This window comes from Cyanistes caeruleus, chromosome 9, assembly GCF_971803275.1.
Source record: "Cyanistes caeruleus chromosome 9, bCyaCae1.hap1.1, whole genome shotgun sequence".
Taxonomy (NCBI): Eukaryota; Metazoa; Chordata; class Aves; order Passeriformes; family Paridae; genus Cyanistes; species Cyanistes caeruleus.
This window is the reverse complement of record NC_141709.1, coordinates 12,332,831-12,360,809: the sequence shown is the minus strand read 5'-3', so window position 1 is coordinate 12,360,809 and position 27,979 is coordinate 12,332,831. Positions and strand designations below refer to the sequence as shown.

General features: G+C 37.6%; 1 protein-coding gene across 3 annotated transcripts in view; it reads left to right on the top strand.

Moving 5' to 3' along the window:
- DENND1B (DENN domain containing 1B) overlaps positions 1-27,979 on the top strand; it is a 156,462-nt gene that overhangs the window by 43,103 nt on the left and 85,380 nt on the right. For all 3 annotated transcript variants that reach the window (XM_086841999.1, XM_086841997.1, XM_086841998.1), the window contains exons 4-5: positions 14,398-14,447; positions 22,434-22,553. In XM_086841999.1, the coding sequence (XP_086698125.1) occupies positions 14,398-14,447; positions 22,434-22,553 (170 nt within the window). The remainder of the gene's footprint in view (positions 1-14,397; positions 14,448-22,433; positions 22,554-27,979) is intronic.

The following is a 27,979-nucleotide window of genomic DNA, read 5'->3' as shown; positions in this document are numbered from 1 at the left end:
GGTAATATCACCACAGTGGATGATCTGGAAGTGTTGTTGTACAGTAGATGTTGATAAATTATTGATTTTTTTTTTTTTAAATCAATGATACAAGATTCTGTAAAGACAGCTATAAGATGATTCATGATGAAAGGAATAAATATACAAACATAGAAAGTAGGATGTCTGGTTAGGGAATAGCATCAGTCAGAAATGTGCAGCCTGTAAAACAGTGACAAATGAGCAAAGTATGCTGTTATATACTCTCAGCTAGGCATTCAGCAAGTTTTGATAATTATCCTGGCTGCAGAATGATCATCTTCATTGTCATTTAAATTATTTTTTTTCCACTTTGTTTTGTTCTTTTTCTCCAAGAAAGACTTGGTCTTTAAAAAAAAAAAAGAAAAGAGAAATTATGTATGAAGAAAAATGGGAGCTTATTCAGCAAGTCGAAGGTTATTCAAAGAACAGCTGGTGTAGAAAAATGATTAGAAGATGAAGCCCACTAAAGACTGGAGGGGAATCATACAAAGATGTAATAGACATACCTAATCTATAAACACCAGAGGCCTCAGGCAGCGCTCTGCCTTTGGGCTCTGAAAAACCTATGCCTGCACATTGTGTCTCAGCCATGTAGGGAATCTGGTGTTTCAGGTAAATTGCTTGTGTTCCTGAAAAACAGGGTAATTTAATCCTTCTCCTTGCAAGGGAAGTTTTCCTATTAGAACCACTGGATTTAAACAGAATATATAGCAGCTTTTAAAGCAAACCTCTGAGCTAAGTCATGAAGTGAAATCAACAGAAGCCTTCTCTGTACATGTATGTGTGTGTGTGGAACTGGGTAGGTTTGGATTGGAGACATGAGTATCCACCAGATTTAATTTCTTTAGAAACCTAAAACTCACTAGAAATACCATGGCTAATTTCCATGAAAGTTCATGGGGAGAATGTTAAAAAAAAAGAAAAAAAAAAAAGAAGAAGAATATTCTCTGTCTTGTTTTTCAGTCATTTCTATTTTAAATGTAAAATGTGTGAGTTAGTTTTTGGATGTATCCCAAAGAATCATCTTTCCTAAAAATGAAGGGCTGTCTGTTTGCACAGTGATGTGATAACAGTGGGCAAAATATTTTCCTCTTTTCCTGAATTTTTCTACAGTTTATCATGTCACCTTTTTGTTGTTTTCATAATGCAAAGAAAACTTGTCTAAGCCATTTTGACATTTTCCTCCTCTTTATCATATTTGTGCTCTAAGTAATTTGAACTTCCCACTGCTTACTAATTTCTAATCTTCTGTTTTCTTTTTTTGTTTTTCTCTGCCCTTCCATTTTCTTTGATGCTGGTCAATATTCTTGTGGTGTACTTTTTTCTTAAATACTGACTTTCCAAATTCATGTTTTGAAAAACATCCCATCTGTTGTGGATGGGATGTAGAAACTACAGTCGATCAGGAGGAAGGCAAGACCAGGGATTTGTCATAATCACTTATTCGCAGTCTGTCAAGTAAAGAAAATATTAAGGCATGATTTTGGAAACACAAAAGAATTTGCAAGATTCATTGTTGATTTCCTTATCTGCCAAGACTGCAGGGAAACCACTTATTTTCTCTCTGGTAATTCCTCAGATGCCAGAATATGAAGGAAAAGAGGAAAACATAGAATGAGGAAGGAAAAAAGTAATGCTTCAAGACAGGAAATGAAAAATACTTCTCTTTGCCAGGAGTGTTTCAGAAAGTTTTTTGGTGCTTTTTTAAGGTGGGAGTAATTCCATTTTTAGTAACTCTCAAACTATCAATGAAAAAATGAGCTAATGCTGGTTAGAATTCAAAATAAAAAGAGACACACTACCATTTCAGAGAAAGTATTTATTAAAAAGTGCCTCAAGAGCCAGAAGGACTAATCTGTTTGAGTAATTTTAGAGTTACACTGTGTGCATCTGGGTGCTACGAAAATGAGTTTAACAATGTTGAAAAAGTGAATAATCTCAGCACTGTAGAAAAACTGTGAAGATTTCTGATTTGAGCATACGTAGGTCTTCTGTGATTATCTTCACACACTCAAATTTGGATGAAAAATGAGCTGTAGCCATTTAATGGGCTATATTTTTTTTTTTGTTTAGAGTGTATTTTTAATGTGTATTCCTAGAGGCACTGTCTTGTAGTATGTTTAAATATGTATTTTATGCAAGAAAAAATCCCATAATAAAAGATATGTAGGTTTTTCATCTTGAAATTGCTATTTTCTTTGTTCAGACTGGTTAAACTAGAGTTTAATTTCAGCCTTACAAGCCCATTTTTAAATGGAGGTCTGTAGAAAAAATATGAATACTATGGTATCTGGGGGAAAAAATCCACGTGTTTTCTAGAAGAAAATATTTTTTAAAGGGATTTAGAAAAGCAGCCCATATGAAAACAACACCTTGGCTTCCAAACTGAAGTACTTGATGACTGTTGAGGAAGAAAATACACACTTCTGCAGAAGTTAATGTCACCTGGCAGAGCTGCGATCTGCTGCCACTGGCTAGTCTCCTCGTGGCAGTGCAGTCAGTAGCAACACCCTATTGATGGCATGTGTCCAGATGTCTCCACTAGGGCTCTGTATCTGTTCAGCAAATAAAAACACTGACACTCCCACCAACTTCACTGGGTTGAAGTATTTCCAGGAAAAGAGTGGTGTTAGCACAAGGAAGGAGAGTGTGGTGTTGATAGCACCAGCAGCAGGTAGTGACCGTGCAAGAGGCAGTGCAGCTTCCTGTTGTCTTTGAGGCATGTGAGGTCCAACATTCCTTCTTAATTTAGTAATTACAGGTATGTTGGGTATTATTTTCAGCTATGTAGGATTCAGTAGCTTTTTAATCTGACCGCCTGTTGACCCAAAGTGATTTCTACCAGTAGTATGTGGTGTCCATTGTTTGCCTGTCTAATCACATAACATTTTCTAGCTTCAGCCTGCAACGTCTCTGCTGGTGAAAAACATCTCACTAGGAAGATGACACAAGTAGCTAATATCATAAGATGGTCTTACCAGAAGCCACTTTAGTAATAAATATGACAAGGGGTTATTAACTGAAGATGTGGTTTATGAAGGAATTCAGACTCTTCATTAGACTGTTGGTTGTGTTGCAGATTTCATCCTATCTCCTCTTGCTTTCTAAGACAAGCAGTCTAAATCTGCTTTCCCATGTCAGGCTTTTCCCAAACCCTGCAGATGAATAATGAGTAAGGGATGTGGCATCCATGTGAGGAACCTGTGTTATTTTCTCTGAAGTTAGGATAATGTTCTTTATGTTATTATCTCACATTTTAACATCTGGGTTTTAGTTTTACTGTATCACATTGTGCTGAAGTTTGCCCCTGAATTGTGAGCTTTGTATCCTCTAGTGGCCCAAACTAAGGTCTCATACTATATGTGTAAATCTACCTGGTTTATGTGAAAATATTTGTATATATTAAGATATATAGGTGCACATGCAGTTGTTTAAAGGATAAATCCTCAGACGTACCAATGTGTTGGTCTTCCTGCAGCAAGACCAACACATCAATGTGTTGTCAATCACACACTTGACTTTCAGTGTATGTTTTAACTACTGAAAGTTAAGCCAGGTTTAAATGAGCATCTGATTGGAAACAAAAGATTCAGGTTCTTTCAGGGTGTAATATTTAATTGCATGGATTGTGGCAGAAAAAACATAAATGAGGCCACCATGAAAAAGATTACATTTTTTTAAAGATTCAAATTATAGCACATGTTGGGTTGGTTGGTTTTTTTTGTTTGTTTGGGGTATTTTTAATATTCTCAGGAAGCAAGCTAAAATCTGTTCTCTGGGTCAAATGAATGTGTGGAAGCCAGCAGTGAGATTTTGTGTTCCTCTGTGCTCTCTCTTAAGAGAGCAGCAGGAAGCCAGGAGGTACGAGGCTGTTTACACACCCTCCAAGGCTGAGGGCGTGCTGTTAGGGGATGCATCTCACCAGCTTTCTGCTCGAGATGGCTTTGTTCTTGTATTCTGATGAGGCATTGAATGCATGTTTCAAATGTTTATGCTAACTAGATAGGTGCTTGCTTTTATGGGATTATTTTTATCAGGAAATCTTAGAAAGGGTTTGGGGATTTTATTGTTTGAGTATTAATAAGTATGATTAATAGTTGGGTGCATTGATATGAGAAATGAGGACTCAATCTAATGAGATTACTAATTTTCATTATGTTTTTGTCTAAATGTTGCACATGATATTTAATTAGATATTTTGGAACTTGAATCTTTGTGGAAAGCAATTAGCCTTTCTGAGATGATGGCAATGTGGCAATTTTGTACATTTCAAGGGAACTTTGGTTAAGATAAAGTGATTTTCTGACACTTCTCATTTGGAAGACATACTGTTTTTATTGAAAAATACTGTGTGTGTAAGGCAGCAATGCTTTTTGTCTATGCAAATCCCAGCTGATGAATGATCAGCAGGAAAACATTCAGAGGTGTATTTATAGTTGCTGACTGCACTGTGTGAACAGAAAAGATCTGTTCAGTCCTGATAAATATTCTGTGGAACAACTGCCCACGTAGACTTGCTGGGAACACCCAGAACCACTGAGACCCTTACATGATTCACGATGTGGCTATTCCAAGGTGCCTTCTCAACCTTTTCTTTTCATTCATCCTAACAGAGACAGAATAAATCATTGAGAGTTTTTTTTTTTTTTTAAAAATTTTTAAAATTATAAAAGGCCAATGCTGAAAACTTGGTATTTCCTTGAAATTTTGAGGACAGGTAGCAACATGAAGTATGCTTGTTCTCACAATTGTGGGAGTTTTGTTTTATAGAGCTTTTAAGTTAAAAATTTTGAACTTGATCAGCATATGAAACTGGCTAACCTCATCGCTACCAGCTCTTTTGTTATCTTGTTATCGTTATAGGTCTTAATGACAGTTGTAAGCCATAGTTCTGGATGCAGGGGTTAGTCCACCCTGGGGAGGAGAGAGAGGACCAGCAGTGTGGATTATGGAAATATGAATTGATCTAAAAAGCAGCTCTCTTGTAACAGAATGGGACTCAAAGAAAGACTGGGGAGAAGCTGGTGAAAAGACGATGGAATATGATGTGAAAATGATCATTTGAATGCTTTTCTTTTCATTCCCAGCTGCTGTGTTCTGGTGAAAAGGCACACATTTGTATATCTTAAGGCTGGGTGAAAAAGGGCCAGATGAATGGAATTACTTGTTAGATATGTTTTCATTTTGAGTCAAATAAATTATGTGCATTTTAATAGACTGTCTGCATATGTTAGCCATTTTTTAAAACCATACAGCTGTGATATTGGGGGACTATATTTTGTAGTATTTTTTTCTCTGTTTGCTCAAATAAATACAGAATTAATATTTGACTGTCCTTCAGATATTCTGTATCAGCCTATTGACAATAACTGTTACTGATTTTGCTTACTTCAAAGCCAAATCAGATTCCAGCCTTACAGTGATGTGCCAAACCGAACAAGAAAAAATTAACTGATGGCTGAAGTAGTGATGACAATCATTTGGAATATCTTCCAGAAAGACTGCCAGTTTGTCATGTGTGATGTCGTTGTTGATTGACCTCAGCTGCCCTCAGAATATTCCAGTCAATAGTCCCCTAATTCCTTATTTTGGGATCCCTTATACTTTCTCATCTGCTTCCTTAATACCCTCCTTCCATTTCAGTCTTCAATTTGTTGCTTTTTTTTTTACTTTCAGCATTGTTTTTGTGTCTGAGGCTTTTTCTGTTGCACTTTCAGGAATATGCTATCCTTTTTGTATTAAGAACTGGATGTGATATTCCTGAACCCTGTGTTTGGTTCTTGGCTCTTCTTCTGCCTTCCTTTATGATAGTTTTCTGCAGAACTGGGAGAGCATTTGAGGTACATTGCTTCAATGTTACTGCTACAGGTATTTGAAGTGTCACTTCAAATAATTTGCTGATGTTTTGTAAAAAAAATTCTCTTTTACATATTGCCTATGTTAGGAAATGGTTTGGGATCAAAGTGCAGAATCCACATGTGATGAAATCAAGGAACCAGGCAAAGACTTGATGGGACTAAAATCAGGAACAGGAGAGCAAGAACAATGCAAGGGTGATTAGTGGGCTGCAGCTGGAGAGATCCAGGCTACTTGTTTGGGATCTTGGACCAGGAATAAGGGAAGGTAAAACAGTTCCAGGTAGGTGATCATGAAGGGAAATACGTTAATCCATCAGAATATAACTATTTATGGTGCTCATTACTTTTCTATAAGTTTTCAAGGCATTGTGAACTACCTGGCTGGTAGACTCTACTTGCTTCTCCCCTAAGCAGAGGTATTGAGTTTCTGGCTTTTGTGTGTCTATTTCTGTGTCCAGTCATTAATAAATGTACACTTGATAATCAAAGATCCACATATGAGAAATCATCTCATGCCAGAACTCTGTCTCTGAGGGTACAGTGCATGCTTACCTCTGCCCTTTATCCTTCACTAGACACTAATGACAATGATTAGAGAAAATTTACTGGGTCAGTGAACACGTGCACCCGTTCTTGAATTTTAAGCTGAATTTTGGAAGAGGGAAGACTTCTTTCAGTAGATAGAGAAATCCTACTTTAGGAACAGGATTTCTGCTAATTTTTCAGTGTCATGAAAGCTAGGTTTATATTTATGAGTGTCTTCCCTGAGCATGGGCAGTTTCATTCTTCTGATAGAAGTGAAGGAGTTTAAAATCTTCTTAGCTGTAGCTGCTTGTGCTGCCTGGCTTGCTGGTGAAAGCTGCCTCCCTCTTTTCTTAGCTGTTCAGAGCTGGCTTATGCTGTATCAGAGGTTGAAGCTAAGCTGATTGACTGAGTGCTGAGGTTGCTGACTGATGCTCACATGCAGCAACACCAGCCTGTAATTGTTGCAGAGTAATTGCTAGCAATAAAGCTGCCAGAGGCTTTGAGCAGGGAGTCAGAAGGTCTGGACAGGCTCAGCCATAGGTAAAGTGAATGTACATTGCATATCTTCTTGGGAAAAAGACACCCAGTTGTATGTCCACTACGCTTTATTTTTGGGGATAATCATCTGTCTGCATCGGGTAGCACTAGGGACAAGTTAACACTTTAAATTTATGCTTGTTTGCTTCTTCCCTTTCCCTCTTTGGTCTTTCATCTTGAGTTGAATCATCTTCCTTCCGTTTTTCAATACACTTGATAATATCTCAATTTAGTACTGAAAAACTATTACTGCAAGCAGTTCTTACTGAGCTGCATTATGATGAAGCTTAGAACGTAACCTCTGCTGAGTGTAAAACAAGAAATAAATGTTTCCTTTATAAAAATATCACAAATAATTTCATTTAAATAATTATAAACCCAGCAGGTTCCTTAGAAGCTGATTTCCTTTCTCAATTCCTTTTCTTTTGGCTGTAGATTCTTGTCGCCCAAGAAACTCAGCCCTCACATGTCATCAGTTTCAGTACCCTGTACAAGGTACTTCCCCTGCTGCTGACCCAGCCATGGGAGCCAGCATTGTCCCACAGGGCTGCATGTTTAGGCATGGATGAGTCCAGACAAGGTTTTGGCTCTTGGACTGCCTCACCTTGTTTATCTGCATAAATCACTCTCTGCTACAGATGCTTTCTCTCAGTGTGGCACTCAAGTTGTTCCTTATTTGCATGATGCTCAATTTTCTGGCTACTTCTGAGTTTCTGAATTGCCAGTGAAATCAGGATTTCTTCATGGCCTATGCTGTGCAGTCATTTTGTGAAATTACCAGTGGGAAGTTGTGATTCTGGAAGAGCATCATCTGGTGCTACAAGACAGTTTCAGTGCTCAGCCTAAGCAGAGGCAGTCTGCAGAGCTTGTGCTGACCTTTCTGTGTACACCAGTACTGGGTATTTACTGGGCAGGCCAGTTGTTCACTAAAAGCTTTGTAGCCAAGGAATGGCATCCTGCTATTTACAGACACCGTTTCTGGACTTGTCTTTTAACTAACTAATGCAGTACTTAGTGAGGGGGAAAAAATATTTGGAATAGATTTGGAACAAAATATGCTTGGAATTAAAATCAATTTGAAATGTATCAAGTTGCATCTGGAGTAGAGTTTATCATGCTTGAAATCCTATAATTTTTTCAGTATATTTCATTTGCGTGCAAATGCAGATATTCATTATCTGTAGTGTTCTTTTATAGTTCATTTTCCTTTTGTAAATAGCCTTTCTTGGTGGCTGAGAAGGAAATCTTGCAAATAGGACCCTTTGGACCAGTGTCAACTACACTCTACTCATTATATTCTTTGATACTGTTTTGCAGACATTTCTGAGACTGCAATCTTCATTTTAAAGCAATGTATTGAATAGGTAGAGTTGGGTTTATTGCAAATAGGCTCAGTTCTCTCCCTTGCTATCAGAATATTCAGAGGTGGAATGAGAAAAATAACAGGTAAAATGAATAATTATGGCTCAGTTTTTCAATTTGCAATGTCTTTTACAGTAATTATTTTTTCACCAGTGGAGAAAACGGCATCTGACTAGGATGTGCAGGAGATTCTCAGCACTGCTGCCAGAGTTGCATCTTAACTGCTTTTGTAAGCAGGGGGGAGATCTGAAGAGGTCTTGAGTGAAACAAATATTGCTGCCCCCTTATCTGTGCAGTATGACCTGGGGATTTTTACATGACCTTCAGACAGTTACATATTTGGATTTAGAAACTGGTATCTCCTGTAATTCTAGTTGAGAGAACTTCTCTTTTGATTTACCAGATAGTGGTAGAGACATTGAAGTTACTTATTAATAAAAAGCCACTTTTTCCCTGTTGCATGGTGATAGAAAGTTGTGTGCCATACGCTGGTGCCCTTTTTTTCCTTTTTTTTTTTTTTTTTTTTTCTTTTCTGCAAAATGTAATTCATTTTCTTAAAGGTAGTAAATACCACCTTAAAAGTTAAATATTGCTCATATAGTAATCTCAAGAGTGGAGATGGAAGGGCATATTTCCTGTTTTTCCTAAGTCTCTGATACTGCCTAGGGAATGATGATCTCCCTGACATGAGTCAGAGAACTGAAAGAAACCTATTTTTTGCTGCGTGGAATACTAATATTACATGCATGCTAGAGATGTGTGGTGAAGTAATATTTATCTTGTTTTTGTTTGCCTTGCCAGTAGTAGAGGTAGATGGTAACACTTGAATCTAAACATATTCTAAGGGGAACTTCCTTTGGGAAGAAGAGCCTTGTCAATTTTTCCTTTTTTATTATGAGTTCCAGTAAATTTGAAGGGTTTTTTCTTTAAGCAGGAAAATTAACCTGGGCTGAACTTCATGTTGGTTTTATTCTGCTTTTGTAACTGAGCTTGTTACTTTAATCGATTGTCTGTATGCTGCACTGGACACAACTGTCTGAAATAGGGTTCATTTTTGTCTGCTTATATGATGAGATTCAGGAGCAATTAAGCAAATAGAGACAACAAGAATTTATAATTTAGTAAAATCTCTGAATTTTAAAACTTGCTCTGTGGTTGTTTAGAAAGTCTTATTCCCCAGTCTTGTAGGACAGTGAGATTAATCAGGCAGGATTGGCTTTCCTTTTTGTAAACTGCCTTTGAAAGCTTCTGTGATGGCAGTAAAAAGTGTGCTGCCAGGAACATCAGCCTTTGTCTGCTCTACAGGGCAAGAGCATCAGGTAGCATATATCTAGCTGGAGTGTACCATACCCTGGTCCTTCACTGTTCCAGTTCTTAAGCTTTTTTAATTTCTTTTTGTGTGTATTTAACATGCTGTTGGTTCTAAGTGATGCTGCAACAATCAAGTTCAGTCACAGGTACGGCTGACCTTCGGGCCTCCACTGCTCCCTTTATGAGAGTTACTTGTTGATGTGATTTTGGTTCTCTAAGATCTCAAGCTCATCCCATTACCTTATTGTTTAAAGTCTTCCTGTCCTGCTGCCTCATCTGTCTGTGCCCTTACCTGTGCCCTTGTTGCTGTGTAGAGCACAAAGCCACTAGACTAAGCTACTAAAAAGCTTCAGCTGCCTGTCTGGCATCTTTTCCTGAGGCGTATAACTGAATGATGGCCAGGTGGAGGAGACAGGAAGCAGGAACAAGAGAAATTAAATCTAACTGAAATACTGTAAGTGATCTCATCCTCCTTTGCAGGTATTCAGCTCCTCATTCATTTTAGGTAATGAATGTTTCTGTGAATAAGCTTTTGAAAGATGCAAACACCTTTTAGAGAGCAAGTACTCTAAAAGGCTCTCTGCTTATGAGCAACCTGATTCCTCTGAATGTCAGTCATTAGGCTGTAGGGCCTTGCCAGTTGTGGTTTACATGTTAGGCAACTAAATGAGGATCAAAACTTGTTCTCAGCAGTGGAGTGGAATTTGTTCTGTGGGTCAAAACAATCTGCAGTTGTAGAAACATACAGGTAGCTCAGTTCAGTGGAATTTAATCTTGCTTGTATCCATTAGTGACAACTTCTGCTACATGGTCCAGAATCTCCTTCCTCTTTGTGTGTTTGTCAGGGATGTATGAAGTGGTACATGGCAGCTCTATTGGGGTAGAAAGAGCTGTTGAAGAAATCACCACTATCCACAAGTTAGTTTGAAAGTTGTTAGCTGAAAAGAGCAGGTTTATTTTTAGGGAGCTGTTACTGCATAAATTTTCTATCTTCTGCAAACAGAAATGTTGCAGCAAGTGGAGCTCAGAGGGCACATCTGCAGCTCTGTGTTTTGCCACCCATGTGGCACTGAGGTTTCCACGTCACACAGTTGTGTTACACCCATCCTGTGGTGTCAGACTGCAAATGATATGATGTGTGCAGGACTTTTGTGGGATTGGCCCGTAGATATGACTAGCAAGCCAATTAGTACTTGCTATTAGGTATTAATCTTTATGTAAAACAGTTTCAGGGAATTTTTCATAATTTGTCTTTAGACCTAGAGAAATATCTGAAATACCCAAAGGCAAAACTGCTGGAAGTTAACTACTGACCGTGTTTCTTTCCAGAGTACAAAGTAATCAGGACCTTTTTATTAATTATGTATGAATTCAGAAGCATTTTCTATCACTGTTTGTGTTGCTTTATAAAATGCTGATACACAGAATTAGCTGAGTGGGTGCCAAAACAAGCAAGGAATGCTAAATAATTTTTTCTTTCAGGCTTCTGTAATATCCTCCCATTGTAGAGCCAGTGAGCATGACCAGGCCAGGCTGGAGTTGGACAATGCAACTGATGAGAGAGAATAAATAAACCATTGCACCTTGAGCCTGTGAGAATGCAGGGTTCTGCTGCTGTGCTTTAGGTATAAGGGAAATATTTTTGTAAATACCATTTCTGTCTTTGTTTAAGCGTTTTTTCAGGGGAAGCAGCATGTCACAGTTCACATTATATAAATTTTATTATTTTCTTCTTTCTCTTTGAGTTTTTAGGAGGAATGAGATAGTTATCCTTTAACTTAGCAATTAAATACAATTTTGTATGCACCTGTAGATGTTTAAGTCAGTGTTGAAAAGCAAATAGATAATCCTTTCCTTGTGTGGGGTTTTATTTTTTTTTCTTTTACATGTTATCATCTTCCCCCTGTATACACCTTGTTTATAACACAAGGACCATTTCTGAAAGCACTAATACTGTGAGAGGGGAGGAATAGGGGAGGAAATAATCATGGGACATATGAATCAAACTGTTTTGCTTTCTGAAGACCTGTACAATCTTTTGCCTTCAGAAATAAATACATAATTTTATCAAGTCATGAATATAAAAGACAACAAATAACTTTATTCTTTTTCTGAGAGTGTATATTGACTCAGGAAGAAGTCATGGCTGGTTAGGGAATCTTGAAAATGATGAGCCATTAGGAGACATAGCTCCAATTTTATCCAATAGAGATTGCTGCAAGTTTGTATGATTTCTGTAATTGTTTGTATGTACAAATATGTACACAAATGTGAATGTCTATATAAATACCATTTGCATTTTAAATTCATCTAGGAGCATCTTGGGGGCATCTTGTTTTCTTGCATTTTAAAAATCTGAATTGCACCTATAATTAAGGGAGAAAACTGAGCCCTGGAAGCTAGGTGGGACTTCCATCTATTGATCTGTGTAAACCCGGCTTACACTGTCAGGGGAGAAGCAGTCAACTGCTGAGCTGCTTTGTCACTGACATAAGCCGAGAGAGGATTTTTGTGTGTGTGTGTGTGTGTCTATACTGTTTATACACCAGTCTATAGACCTGCTGGCTGGTTGAATTTTAAAGAGTGCGGAGGTTTAAAGAGTTGTCCCCCGAGGGATGCTCCTGCCAGTTGGGAAGCGGCGGAGGCTGCTCCGCAGAAGTTGTGTGCACTTGTCTGGCCTGGGGAGGGCTGGGAGGCGCTGGGGTAGCCCTGGCCTGTCGCTCGGCCTGGGCAATGCTTCGAAACACACCCTCATTTTCAGGTTGTTTAGTCAAAATATTGAGCTAATACCTTCGGGTTTTTTTGTTTTTGTTTTCTTTTCCTTGCGTGATAATTTATTCTGAGAGAATACAATGGGGAACATAAATGAATACATTTCCATACCCGATTCTGAGTCAGTGCTAAGCTCACCAGGCAGCAATTAAAATTCTTGTTAGTGAGGAGAAAAATCACTTCCTGTAGTGTGACAATAGGTACAGATTTAGAAAAATAATAAAATACTATTTCTTTCGAACAGGAAAAACAAACTTTATGAGACTGAAATGGGAGACTATTTGGAAATGCTTGGGAAATTTCTGAGTTGGAAGTTTGGATTAGCTAGTTCTGTTTGCTCTCTTTTATTAGAGTATTAGAGTTGCTACTACTAGCATTGTGTGTGCTTGTTCCTGACTGCAGGAATCAAATGCTTACCTGCCCTGCTTATATTTTGCTTTTCACTCTTCTACAGTGGGCACTCAGAGCAGGCAGGATGGTGCTAGAGCAGTTCCTTGTGAAGAGTATTCTACATATTGTTCTGTTGTTCTTAGTGGAGTTAATAACCTTTCCCAAAACACATCTGTGGCTTCCATACACTGTGCTAACAAAGTAAAAGTTGTAAAGATTTATTGAAATCTCTTGTATGACTTGAAAATTCTAAAAACATTGACTTCCTGATTTTGTATCACATGAAGATTTACTGAGGCACAGTCCTTAAAATAATGTTGCAGCTAACATACACATCTTGTGGTCACAGGCTTTCTTCTGAACTGTTCCTCTCTTGCTGATTAATTTGTGTGGACTCTCAATATTTTACACTATCCACTGAGACCAGTGAATGTTTGAAGTAAATAGTCACTGTAGTGTGTAGGAATTTAAATACACAATTTCCCCTAAAGGGAGTTGATAGTCCAACATGCAGTAAACAGGGTGTTCAGGCTACACTTTAAATCAGCTTCTTAGGCCCTCATGTGCAGCCCTGGAAATTTGTAATCAATGTGCTCATTTCTGATAGCAAACCTTGTGGGCCAGCTCATGTATACAGAAATACAGGTCTGTGGGGCTGTTCCAACAACAAATTCTGCAGCTTTGACCAACTGCATTGATGTCAACTGTCTTTTCTTGCTGAAGCATTTCACAGGGGGTTTGTTTTCCCAGTTGGGAACAAGGAAATAAAACCTATTTTCTAGGATCTTCTAAAGCCATTGTTTAATATTTGCTGCTGAATGATCTGGTAATTCACTTTTTTTTTTAAAGAAAAATGTTGACTAGTTTGAGAGCAATTTTATATTTTCATTAACACATTTTATTTGCCACTAAACAGCTTCTTAAATAAAATTCTGCACGAAAGAGAGACATTATCCTTTCATACTGTGGTATGAATGTAGATCTGGTGGATTTTGCCCGCCCCCCTCCCCTGCCCCCCTTTATTAATAGCAAAGCTTGCTTGTGAAGCCCAGAGGGTTAATCATATAAATTTCTGCTTTGGACCAGTAGACGATTTCCATCATTTTCAGCATTTGACTATGGAACATGTATAGAGTTGTTATACCTCTCTGTAATTCATTCTGCTGCCAACTTCATTCCCTTTTCTCTGCCTGAATTTTAATTGAAACAACATTTGTATTTTTGAGCCAGGATCTGTCAGAAGTCCCTGTGGCTAGTCTGTGGTACAAGTAGCAGCAGACGTGGCTTACCCATATGGTGTGGTGCTTCTTGTAAAATCCATATGGCCTTGTTGAAGGGAATCCCAGCGGGGATGTGAAGGGTGTTAATACCCTTCAGGCCAGGCCTTTCCCTCCTGGGGCTTCTGTGGCATTGTCTTTGCAATCTGCCAAAGCACAAACCTAATTCCTTTTTAATAATCAATTATTTCAGTCCAGGAACGTGTGCTGTATTTTTTGTAATCATATATTCCATGAACTTATTATTTGTTACGAGTATTTTTGGCCATTTTTTAAAAAAAGCAAACCTTTCAAAAGCCTTTTCAAAAAGCCCTTAATTTCATTTCTTTTGCTTGTGTTTTCAGGAAGTGCTGAACAGCGTTCCAAAGTTCTGCTTTCCTTTTGACATTGAAAGGTATGTGCTACAGTTATCATTTATTTTAAAATATCACATAGAAAACTATTTTTAGCATAATTACAAGCAAGGATTTAAAGAAAAGGCAAATGTAATGTACTCCCTAAAGTTGCACCTGCAGATAAGAAAACTTGCCCTTTGTTCAAGTAAGTATGAAGTTACTAGTAGGAAATTATCACAAAAAAATGTAATCCTAGAATTTTAGGAATATCTCTATCCAGAGATACATTTCAGCTCCTAGTTTTGTCCATTGTAATTGTGAACACCATCTGTGTTAGTATAAGGATATAACACAGTTTCCTTCAAGCAGCAAGCTTCATTAAAAATGTTACGGTGCACCAGGATGTAAAAACTCACCAAGCAGTACAGAAAACGTGTTGTTTGGGTTCAAAGAAATTAGGACTTTAATTACATGGAAGTAGCTGAATATGCAATTGATTTTTCTCAGAGAAGAATCAAGACTGTAATTTATAATTAATTAGCCCTTACCTTTCTGATATCAGTTATAGTCTGGCTTCCATGTAATGCTTCCAGTCATTTAAACTGTTGATATAAAATGTTTTTATTAATGAAAATATTTATTTGGGCTTGTCAAAATGATTAATGGTAATTTATTTCATAGATTGAACTCATTCGGTTTGGAAAGCCCGTATTGTCCAAATTGGCTAAGATTGAATTAAAAGCTTGATTTGCATAATTGATGAAAGATACACCCAGGTAATGTGCAGGCTGAGCCAATTTCAAAGCAGCACGTGCATCAGTTGTAGATGGTGAGTTGGAGATGAGAAGCATCTATCAGATGCAAGAATCTGCTGTTGGTAGAGGAAAAGCTGGTGTGTCTAGAGAGGAAAGAAGAGAATCTTTGCAGCAAAACACGCTGGCAAAATAAAGACACAACTTTATAAACACAACTTCCGTGAACTAAACTAGGCTTATTTAGTCTTTTATAGCTGAATTTAATTAAATTGCTTGAGTTTTGAACTGGTTAAGCTCACTATCCTTTAAGCTGTTTTAATGACTTAACTAATATGGTTCTCAGTGCTGGCTTTAAAGCATTAAAGTCTTTAATATGCTTAAGATATGTACAGAAATCTGTTTAAAATCAGTAATGAAGAAGAATAATGGAAACAAATTTTGAGGATAACAGAAATAGGTGAGGTTCTGTTGCTGCCATCCAGTGGTAAGAAGATAATCAGTGGCAGCAAATAATTATTTTCAAATAAGTTGTCTTACCTTAACTATGGTTCTCTTGAACCATTTAGAAGGCACTTAGCTACTTGTCTGAAGAGGATGAACTTAATAAGCTGTGAGAATACTTGAATTTATAGCATAGCTAAGTATGTATTTTAGCTGATTATCTGAAGGGCTAAGAAACAAAGAAAAAAGGGACAAAAAGGAAAAAGTTCAAGGAAGTTTGTTGTTTGTTTGTTGGTACCACATCTGCCCTTTCCCCAGAGATCTGCTTTTTGACTGTTGGCCTCATGCTTTATTGTATAGCAGTATTCGCAAAGATACAAAATTTCTACAAATTTCATAAAATTTGTCAGCTGGACATGAGTGGAGGTTCCTGGAAGCTGGGATTCTGCCTGCAGACTGCTCGGGCAGTGCTGTGATGTCTTTAGGACGGGCTCTGCACTCGTAGCTGCCTGCAGAGCTGGGAGCCCGGTTCTGGGGCATTTGAGGGAGAAACAAAGGTAATGTGGGATCATAGTGTAGCAGCACGGACTAGGAGGAGCAGATCTATTGTGGAGCAAAGGACAGATATGCTGGAAGGACATTCAGGGAAGTGGGGACTGTTACTGGCAAGTTATTTGTGTGAACAACTTACTGGCTGCGTGATTTCTGCTCAGCTCAAGTGTTTCCTATAGTGTGGACGCATTTACCAATTGTTTTAAACAAAACCAGCAGTTGTATTCTGATTTCTCAGTTGAATTATTTTTATTTTGAAATTTGAAGTGATAAAGAAAAGGATTGAGAAAAACACTGCTGACGTTCCGTTTTGTAGGGCTTTTTTTCCCACCGAACATTTAAGATGTTCCAAATATTTTAGTGTTTTTCTAGCCATAAATGTGCTTTCCCTTATCTGATGATTACATATATATTTATAGTTTTTCCTCTTGTATATAGGATCATGATAGATGGTACTCCTAATACTCCCGAGTATTTTACAATTAGTTTCAATGGCGATTTCTATACAGAAACATTTGAACTGATACAGAAAATATCTATTTCATTCATTGAGCATATTGTACTGCAGAGAGCATAGCTTCTCAACCTGTAATATATGTATATTTATATACATATATAGCATATATATATGTATTTATTTATGTGTATAAATAATTCAAACATTGTCTGAGTGTGATAAGAGCTAGAAATCACTAGTGTAAAAGTAGTAACTTCCACTGATTCTGCTGACCAAGATACTTAAAACAAAAAATATGATTCTATTCTATATATTACTTCTGGGTTTCTAATCCACAGCAGAGTTATAGATAATGGAATGTTAATTCTGTTATCTAGCTAAATAAAACCAAATAAAGTAGGGAATCTGTGTTCTTCAAATTATGGAGAAAGTTAAAGCACCAGTACTAACATCATTGTCACCCATTTTCTTTCTAGTCACCTATATTAATTACTTAAGGAACTGAAAAGAAATGAGCACATATATTTGATTTTCTTTTATCCACTATCCTGCAATGATCATAGAGTTCCAGATTTCGTTCTCACTATTCGATGCTGTTTGCTCACCAGACATACTTTATGCAGATGCTACAAATAACTTTACACTACTCGCTCTAATTATCAAAGGTACATACTGTGAATGGTAATGAAAAATCTAGAGGTAACTCCCATTAAATTGAAATGGAAAGTCAAGCCAAAAGAGGCACAAAGGGGTAAAAAAAATTCTTTGACCATGACTTAAACTTTGAGTTATATATATACTTTTTTATTGAAAATAAACACATAATTTCATTACTTCTAGTTATGGTGTACATATTATTTGAAAAGGAATAAGAAATGAACTGCATCACAGAAGTTCTTGAGCTCTGAGAACTCTCTTTTTATGAATTAATTATATTTAATAATGGCACAATTTTATAACATTCTTACAGTTTGCATGCATGTATTTACAAAGAAAGACCCTTTTCTTTGGTATTCAGTTTCTTTTCATATGGTCTAGGAGGATTTTACATTTGATGACAGAGATTTTAATTTCCTTTTAATGTTTGCTAAAGTAATATTAATGCTTCAGGCAACACCATTTTGTTCTCTTGTTGCTTGAATCCTCGGTGCAAATCCTGCATGGTTTGCTTCACTTTTCTTTCTCCAGCACTCTTTTGTATTTTCCCTCTCAACCCAGAACTCAGGTATAACTTTGCAGAGTTTGTACTTCAGTCTCCACATCCATCAGTTATGTAGCTGGGTGATGACTAGTGAGGGTGCAACTTCTCTTGTTCCTTTTGGAGCTATTTCAGGTTCAGTCTGAAGTTGTGCTACGTCACTGCTTGACCCCTCATTTTTATCTGTGCTTTGAGTCTCTGCCATTTCTCTCCACCATAAGTACTTCTCTTACTCCTTTCATTCCTCAGTCTTTTCCCTTTCAGGATGCATTCCTCCTGCTGAATGTGAAGCACACAGCCCTCTTTTAGGTGTGCTTTTTGGAACTACCTATAGGATCAACATGGAGACAGTGATGTGTACCTCATTAATTCCCCCTGGTGCTCACCCAGTCACTGGGAAGTATAGGATTTTGGAAAATAATCAATGGTGCTGCTGCTGTAGAGGATTTCTCTTCAGCAGCAGAATGTCACTTGAGTATGGGAATGACCATGCTGGTTATTTGACTCATAATCTTTTAGGGTGAGTGAGTAATGATAGCAGGAATGACATCACTGTCATTGTCCTGTTCCTGGCTAATGGTGTTTCTATTGATATGTGTGGTAAAAGTCTGTGGGGAAACACAGTTATGATCAAGCAAAGTGCAAAACAATGCTTTGAAATCATCAGATTTTCAGATCTTGTGAAAAGGTAGTGATAAGATACACAAAAATTTTGCCATTAGAGTAAATAGTTGAGAATGAAAAGTAAATAATCAAGAAAGTACTTCAAGCTGTATGGGTGAAGATAAATAAGCTATAGCATTTTTTGTACCCCTCAGGCACTGCAGTCAGTTTGCAAGGAGGGTTTCAAACTCAGAAATGTAGCAGCAGTTGCACACAACTGAGTTCTTTGCATCTTGTGTCTCACTGCATTATGGCACATGTTTGTGTAATAGTGAAAGTGTGAGACAAGTGTAAGGACAGGCTGCAGTGTGTGCTGTGAAGAATGTAACTAATGATTTCAAACAGGGGTTGTTTGGTTTCCATGTGTATGCAGAGGTGCACTTGTCTGAGGGGGAACCTGGGAATGACAAGAGAGCTGCCCCGTGCTCCCATAGACCCTTGGCCAAGTGGTCAGGCTCTCAGGGCCCTGAGAGCTTTTAGACAGGCTTCTTTTGCAACTTAAATACTCCCAGTGAGACTCTTTACTCAGTAGTTGTGGTTTCTTTTAATGTTTCTGGGTTATTTTGAAAACATAGTCCCATTAATAAGCTAACAGTGCTTTTTATTTGTGAGAATTTTCTTACTTGGTGGTGGCATTGTCCATTTTCATATCTTCCCCAGTTTTTCTCCTGTTCCTTTTTTTCTTCCAGAATTGTAAAGGATTGGGTTTTTTGGGAGGCAGAGCTCAAATCAGATAGCTTGGTGGAACAGAGGAGCTTTCCACACAGGGAGCCTGAGCTGTGGACTTGTGGATCCTGGAGTGGGCCTGAAAGTGAAAGAAATAGTCCCTGAAGCTTAGATTAGGGGATAGCAATTAGCTGAAGAGGATGCCCAACCTAGTGTTACTGTCTCCACAGTCTCTCCATCAGCTTGTACCGCTACCTGTTTTTTGAATTCCTGCTTGAAACAGTTTCTATTTTGTTCTTTGATTTGGGGGAAATTAGGGTGACTAATTGATGGGTTTGGTTTTCCCTATCAGTTTGGGGGTTGTATTACATGTGAAACTTTCAGGTTTAAGTAGCAGGTACCAAAGCTTCAGACAGAACTGTGTATATTACTTACACTGATCAAGAACATGTATGTGATATTTTATAAGTAACAATGACATTGTGACTTGCTTTTAAAAGAAAACAGAAATCTCTATTCCCACATATGAGGTCATAAATTTTTTGAAACTCTTCAAAAATTTCTAAAATTTGAGGAAAAAAATTTTTCAAACATATGCTCTATCTTAAACAAAATAATTTGGAAGAAGAAGAGTTTCTATGGAGAGAAAAGGATAAATTTAGTGATTAGATATGCTGTTTTTTGTTTGAAGGAGAGATTCAATTCCTGTATTAATCAACTCTCGAGGCTCCCTTAAAGTGAGGCCTGAGCAATGGCTGTAGTGTAAACAAAAATCTTTAAAATTACTCTTTACGTACTCCATGGGTACTAAGGAGTCTTTTCTGTGTTGTGTAGGTACATAGAAGATTTTAAAACCTATATTTAATTCTATAGTGAACTGTAGAAAGAGCCCATTGTAGTCTGCAGGGTTAATAAGTATTTACACACGTTCTTTATTACTAGTGATTTATTGTTGTTGAACTAGCATTAAAAGTAAGCACACAGGGCAAAGTTGAAAGTAAGTCAGAAGCAAGGTAGAGGAATGAGTGAGGAGAATGTCAGCACTGGTTAGCAACGATTTGTGCCTGCTCTCCCCTTGCAAGTGAGCAGATCATGCTCTCTTCAAACAGCTGACTAGACCTGCATTCTGCAGAAAGGCTTTGCAGTTGGACTACTTTATCTTGTGCTCCAGTAAATAGTCTGGATAACATTTTGTTGAGGGAATTCTGATATAATATTCTGGTAATAATTTCATTTTATCTGTGTTGATTTTCATGCTAAGAAAAACTTGAAAGGAATCAATTCTGTGGTCCAGGTAGCAGGGTCAGGAGCTGCTGCCTGTTTCTGGAGGGGAGACTTGATTTCTAAACAACCTGAATGTGCTGCAGTGAAACAGGGAGGGACAAATCCCAAGTCACTTGGCCAGTGTTTGTCTGCATGATGGAACATGCTATATATGTGTTAAAACTGTAATGCTAGCACTTGTGGAATATTTTATGTGTCTAATTTATACATTGTTGTCATCTGTTGATTGAAATTCCCAATTATCATTGTTTTTCATGGTAAGTCTTACATATAGTCAATTTTAATTCTGCTGAAGAGGAGTAGAAAAACAGGAATCCTTGCTGCCCCCACATCTCAAATTATAACCCAGAATTAATTCAGTGTTTTAAACTGAACAGAAAATGTAGTCCAGATGGATGGTTGGTCACTGGCTTCTGTTAGTGGTTCTCTTGAAACAAATGGGACAAAATGCAAACTTTTGGGTTCTTGTGGAAATTGAGTTGTAGTCTTGGAGTGTTTCTCATATTAAAAATCTGTGACTTGCTGCTTACGTCTCTTTCTATACTGTGTGGGAAGCAGTTTTCAAGCCGGGCCACTCTTACACTGACTGTGAAAACACAGAGTTGCCTCTGTTAGAGAAGCAAAGGAAAGATTGTGGCTGGGAGGTGGTGAGATGGCATCGGAAATCCTTCCCACTGAACTCATAACTTGGCTTTTTAATAGAAAATATCAGAATTTAAATCTCATTTTTAGAGTGGCCCTGTGTATAGATATTTTGCCTGACTTAGATGTACTCAGTTCATTAAAAACAATTTGGGTTAATAAGGTTGTGCGCAGAGCCTCCAGCCTAATACCCTGGCAGGTGTTTCATGGTGTAAGGGGAAGCCAGGCCTGGCTGCTGGAAGCTCCAAGCCTCAGAGTGGGACATGGCAGAGCAGAGAGAGGGTGGTAGCAGAGGCAGCTGAGGTTACTGCTCACAGCATTTCCAGTGCTCCGACTGAGCAGCTGCTGCTGGGTTTCTGTGGGAGCCCCCGGCCCCAGGGTGTGCAGGGGTGCTGAAACCACACCCCACATTTCATGGCAGTCTACTCTGTGCAGGAAAGAGCAAAGTGCAGAGATGTGGCAGAGAAAACTGCAAGGCTGGCAGGGGAGCAGTAAGGCCTGGTTATTGATGGCTCTCTGGTGCGAGGTGCAGTGTACAGCATCCCAGCTACCCAGAACCTGAGCAAGGAGGGACTGAGAACAAGCCATTGAGTATTTACAGTGTTTAAAGAGAGCATTAGATTGTTCCAGGTTGTTGAAGGCAGTTGAGGAAAGTGCTTGTTTTAATGGTTTGAGTTTAATTACCTAATGCAAAAAAGTCCATCATTTATGGGTGATTATATTGGACTAAGTGTATCTTCTAATGTATGCTCAGCACAAGCTTTTGGTTCAGCCTAGTCATTTTATGTTTGTGTGGGTCTAAAGCAATTTGAAAAGAGTGGGAGACTGTACAGGCTGGGTAGTGGTACCACTTAGCTGATCTTTAAACCTTTGTCATGCATGTGTTAAAAACAGTATAAAATCCCTGTGTCCTACATCGCTTCTCTTTCCCTTTGATCAGCTGCTACTTTTTTTTTCACTAGGAGGTAGATTTGATTTTCTATAATTAATTTTGCTGGAGATTTAAGAAAACCCAAACAAACCAGCAAAACCTAACAAAAACCACAACAACCGCTCCTGCCCCATATTACAAGGGATAAATTAAAAAATAATTTGTGCTCTCTGACTGGTAGACTGACGTCTGTAATGATTTTCAGCTTCTCTGGGAATTAATTTTCAGTGTGATCATCTAAGATTGAACCAGAAATGGCAGGTGTTAGTCATTACTAGCAGGTCCTTAGGTATTCTGCTGTAGAAAATCGTGTAAGAATTGGAGAAGAACAGCAGACAATGGAATTGTGTTGAGGATTATAGTGAGAATTGTGCATGAAAATACTTGAGACCAATGACTTAAATGCTCATCTTTTATGTGATTTAATGGTTTTATGCTCTGTATCTGGTTTTTCAGGGTGTCCCAAAACCAAGTAGGACAGCATTTCACCTTTGTGCTCACCGACATTGAAAGTAAGCAAAGGTTTGGATTCTGCCGTTTGACGTCAGGAGGCAAGGTCTGCCTCTGTATTCTAAGGTAAGGTGGTAAATAAAAATTGAATCAATGAGTGAATATAACAAATACAAGAAAAAAATAACTTTTACAAATTCTCTGCTAATGTGTTTAACTTTGCTATCAGGGTATTGCTTTTCTACGGCATTGCTTTCACATAAAAAGTGGCCCCAAGCCCCATATGATGGTATTCTTCTGTGAAGCTGAATCATTTTATTTAAATAATATGAAATCTCTGCTTAAAAGGCAGAGAACAATATATTCCAGCCTTAGAGGCTTGGACTGTTATGTGGATATTTTTACTTTCTAATCAGATCTTTGACAAGCACTCTGTCAATTCAACAATAAAGTGCATTATTATTATTCTGTATTCCTGTCCTTGGAAAGGAGATTTTTGGGTGTCTCATCCAAGTTCTTTTCCCAGACTATATCTAGTATAAGAAATAGGAGATCCAGAGAATTCACAAGGTAAGAGCACACTGTTTTGTTGCAGAAGAGACACTGATGTTGGGGAGAGTGACCCCAAAGAAATACTGTGTTTCTCCCTCTGCTTTTTCTTTATTCTCTCTTAATTGTTTTGGTAACAAAAACCCCCAATTATTTAGTTGTCCTAAAACCATTTTAATTAAATTAAAGGCAGAGTGATCTCATTAAAAGACAAATTTGCAACTTCAGTTAAGAGCCTAGCAGCCTTCAAGCCCCTTAGAGGAAATGGAAATACCAAGCTCAGCAGCAAATAGGAAGAACAAAATTGAATTTAAATTGCTTTTAAAGTGAGAATCTCCAAGTGCAAGAGAGGAGGGGCCAAATGCATTGGCAGCAAAGGGGAAAGAGAGAATTTTTGAGAGTAGGATAGGAATAATATGGAGAAAAGCTGTTTTTCAGGTATTTGGACAACATGGAAATCATGTAGTCATGGAGAGTGTCATTATGATAGACCATGTGAGTTAGGGAGAAAAACCTAACATCAGCTTGTAGAAGGATTATCAGTAAATGAACACTGAGGGAAAAAAAGATCAGCCAATGTAGAGACTTGTAGAGTACTTAAAGTTATTTGAAACAGTACATCAAGATTTTAATGAACTTTTAAACAGATGCCAAACTAATGTTGAGAGCCAGTACACTGGATGTTTTTTGGCAAGTAATTTAAAAAGAAATGTTTGCTCTAAATATTGCAAAGAAAAAAAAATGCTACCATATAATGGAAGTAGCAATAGGGAAATATTTTATTCTGGAAATTAATTTACTTTCTGGGATCTTTGAAATATGTCTTTAGTAATACTTCAGAAGGATATAAGTCTTAGGCTTTTGGAATGTGTAACGTTTAACCCTTTTCTCAGTGATACTTTTTTTTTAATATAACTTGTTAAAACCCAGAGTGAGAATGTACATGTATGCTTTTAGCTCTTTTCTCTGAGTTAATATTCTTTTCTCATTAAGCTAGAAACAAAATGTTTTGCATTGTTTGTGCGGCTGTAACAACATTTAAATCAGTTATGCATGCTCAAGTACATTTAAGTACTGTATGGAGTGCTGCAAAGCAAAGGATGTAAATTCTCAGCTGGTGTAAACTGGGTGTTTCTTTTAACATTTCCCCATGGACATGCATCAGCTAAAGATTAGTCAATGGTCTATTACTTGGTAGAAATGAGTAGGAAAATGAAAGGTGGCAAGCTATAATTTTTCACTGAACCATATCCAAAGCATTGCCTTTATTGCTTTTATTGTGACAATTTCAAATTTACAGTGCACAGCTGAATGCGTAACAGGACTAGCTTCATTGCATTGTACTCGTAGCTGGGTAGTCTGCTTATCTCCAGAGTGTGTGTGTGCATTGTGTGGTGTTTACCTCAGATGGAAAGAATGCATCAATATTTCAATCTTATGTGTTCTAGTAGCCAGTCTGGTTTTTGCTATGAATTCCAGGATTCATTAGAAGTGACCAAGTGAAAGAGGACTCACTAAGCAGATTTTTTTCTCACTTTGTGTCTCTTTCTCTGCGTTTTATCTGTCTCTCCTTTGCTTGTGCTTATTGTTCTTAAATTAACCAAAATTTAAAAAACAATAAATGAATGCTGTCTTTATATATGAAGAGTGTGTGTACACATGTTCAGCGTTGCTTTTGTCCATATATCAAAATGACATAAAATGATATTTGCTGTGTGTATACACATGATGGCTGATGTGTGGGCAATTCAGACTACTTGTTCTTCAGGGGTGTGTGCACAATAGCCATGGACTTTTATATAAACACACAGGTGCAAGTGTACAGAAATGCCATGTCAAACTGCCTTGTCCATGTCCACATGGATGTATCCCTTCGGACAAGAGGATTATAATAAGATTCCTGACTCAGGCTTTTACAAAGACAGTTAAAGATAGTAAAATATAGAAAATCTAGTTGAATTATCATAAATAACTGAAATGTAACTAAAAATCTGTAAAGATGAGCAGGAACAAGCCAGTCAAAGTGATTGAAAGGAAATAGTGTAGACATTTGGGTAGGCTGATGAATGGGGTGCAGGGCACAGCTTTTCCCTTGTGCATATCTTTTGTGGATAGTACCAAGCCATGTGTTAACCTATGCCAGGGCTTCTAAAGAGATAGAATTTCAACTGCTGAATGAGATTCTTAACTGAAAGCTGAAATAAAGGCTGCTCGTCCTCAGGTTTAACACCAGCAACTCAAAGCTGCACGTAAGATTAAAGTCTTGTGATTTATGGGACTTCGCTCTATAATTCATTCTCCATCTGAAACACTAAAGGAAATTATCTCTGAATTTGCAGCCACATGGTCCTGCTTTAAAATGGATAGTTTGAAACAGAAAATATATTTGTATGTGCAGAATTCCTCTGTAAGTTTTATAGATTTATTTTTTGCATTTTATATACACAAGCATATGAATTGTGTAAATTATTCCAAATCAGAATGTATTGTTCAAATACTCTCTATGCTTATAAAGTGAAATAAAAATTTCTCAAGGTAGCTTTCTCAGGCCTTTTTATTTGAAGGACTTAGTTGTGGTATTGTCTAGAATGAATGTGTAGAGCTTGACTTCAGTTCCCAAATTCAAAGTGCTAAACCATAGTAAGATGAGAAGATAACTCTTGGATTATTCTCCAGAAATGCTGTGTTTCATTTACAAGTTCTATTTAATTTAGCTCTTTTCATTAAGCTGCATGGCTGCTTTGTGAAGCTCTCAGTGTGGATCCTGCTTTGTCACCTCCTCCCTCTCCACAAAGCGTTGAGCTAACTCAGCCCTGTAAGACAAGAGATACACAATAGGCATATTGTAAAATACCTTGTTGAGCTCATATCCTACACTGGATTTTTTCTCCAGGTTTTACTTTTCCTATTTTTAGGTAATAGTTTTGCTAGTTGAGGTTTGAAGTGGCACAGTAGAAACTTAAATGTCTGCTTTTGAATAATAGTAGACTTAATTCTTCTGGGTTATGTTTTTAAGTGTCACTGCTTCTTGCAGTGGAAATAATACTTCCTGGGTTTACATTGAATTGATTTTGAATTACCTGAATGGTTTTAGTGCAAAGTACAAATAATTTGAAACTCTTGATGGACTCTGAGGTTGACCTAAGATATGCAGAGGAACACAAAATGCATCATTAAAATGCTCAGTCTTAGATTTCATTAATTTTATGACTGTAAAATTGTCACCTACATTTCCAAATGAAATGCTCTAATAAGGAAGACAGGTTTATGAGGTAAGGCTTTGTAGTTCTTCAGTTTAGACCATGCTTGAAACTTTTTCACTTTTCCTTTAGGCAAATCCCTTAGAAGCAGAATGTTTCAATTTTACACATTTTGTGTCAATTTTCCAGACAGAAAAGTAGCCCCTAGACATTAGACATTTAGCTACGGAAAGGCAGTTTCCTTAGTTTTATTTGATTACTAGAAGTTAGATTCCTGCTGATAGTTCAGGACTGTTAGTGGTTACCTGACTATTTGACAGAAAACATTTCCTCTCCTTTGTTTAACCTTTGACTCATGAATGTAAAAGTTTTATCAGAGCTGTAGTAGAAGCACCAGTGAGGTGGAAGTTTACTTATGGCAACAAGGGTTGTGCATGACTTTGAATAAAAGTCTGAGCTCCTGCCTTATGGCTCATTTGGATTAAGAGAAAATGCTAAGTATGTTTTTAATTAACCATGAAGGATCTTGGTCTCTTGCTTTTGTGACAGACAGGGGCTGTACTTTTAAATAAAGACCCCTGTATTCTCCATCAGGAAATATTCATCTATTAATATTGCCAATGTTTTTTTGTTTCTCATGATTATGGAAGAAATATTTAGAGAAATTGTTTTATATTTTTGGATGTTTTCCTATGCTTGTCTTACATGTTTGTTTTTAAATCAGTTATTGATTGTAGCTTGAGGAATGCAAGGACAGTGGCTACAATTAATGAAAAATAAATATTAAACCAGTGATAGTTTTATAGTTTAAGAACTGAAATTAATTTAGGCTTCCAAATACATTCTAATTGAACAATAAAGCCCTAATGTTCCTCTACTTTCTCTACTGTGAAGGGCCTTCATTGATAACCTTTAGACATTTTCATAAGACAGCTAATTAATTATGAAATGTATTGACTGCTCCTAAATAATTTTATGAATACAGGTATGGTGGTGAGGTTTTTCTGGTCATGGACTTTAATTTTGATTTTATCTGTTGTTAAGGTACATATTAGTGTGTACCTTAACATATTAAGGTACACATTAGTGCTTATGGTACATATTAATGTACATATTAGTATGCCAGTTCTGAGTTAGGAGGAATAATATATTACAGGTCTCCTCTGTCAAATTCAACCACTTAAAAACTGTGTGTTTCAGATAATGCATTTCTGTACTGACTTGGAAAAAATAATAGTTACCCAGCTAATAGATGCTGATGGACATTTGTGTGCTGGATGAATTTTCTGTACATGGACTAGTTCTACTGTGCTAGGAAAAATTAAATAATTTTGCAAGCTTTATTGACAGGACAAGCTAAGAAGATCCTTTGACCCATAATGCTTCTGGATTTTAGCTGTCATACAAACAAATGCCAAACAAGCCAACAAGGCCAAGTGCCAAGTACTGTCCTTGCATCACAACAGCCCCATACAGCATTCCAGGCTGGGGCAGAGTGGCTGGAAAGCTGCCTGATGGAAAAGGACTTGGGAGCAGCTGAACAAGAAGCAGCTGTGAACAGGTAGCCAAGGAGGCCAAGCGCATGCTAGCCTGCATCAGGAATAGTGTGGCTAGCAGAAGCAGGGCACAGATTGTCCCTCTGTGCTGGGCACTGGTGAGGCAGCACCTTGAACTCTGTGTTTGCTTTGGGACACTGACTTCAGGAAGGACATTGAGATGATGGAGGAGGTCCAGAGAAAGATAATGAAGCTGATGAAGCGTCTGGAGCACAGGCCTGATCAGGAGCAGCTGAGAGAGCTGGGG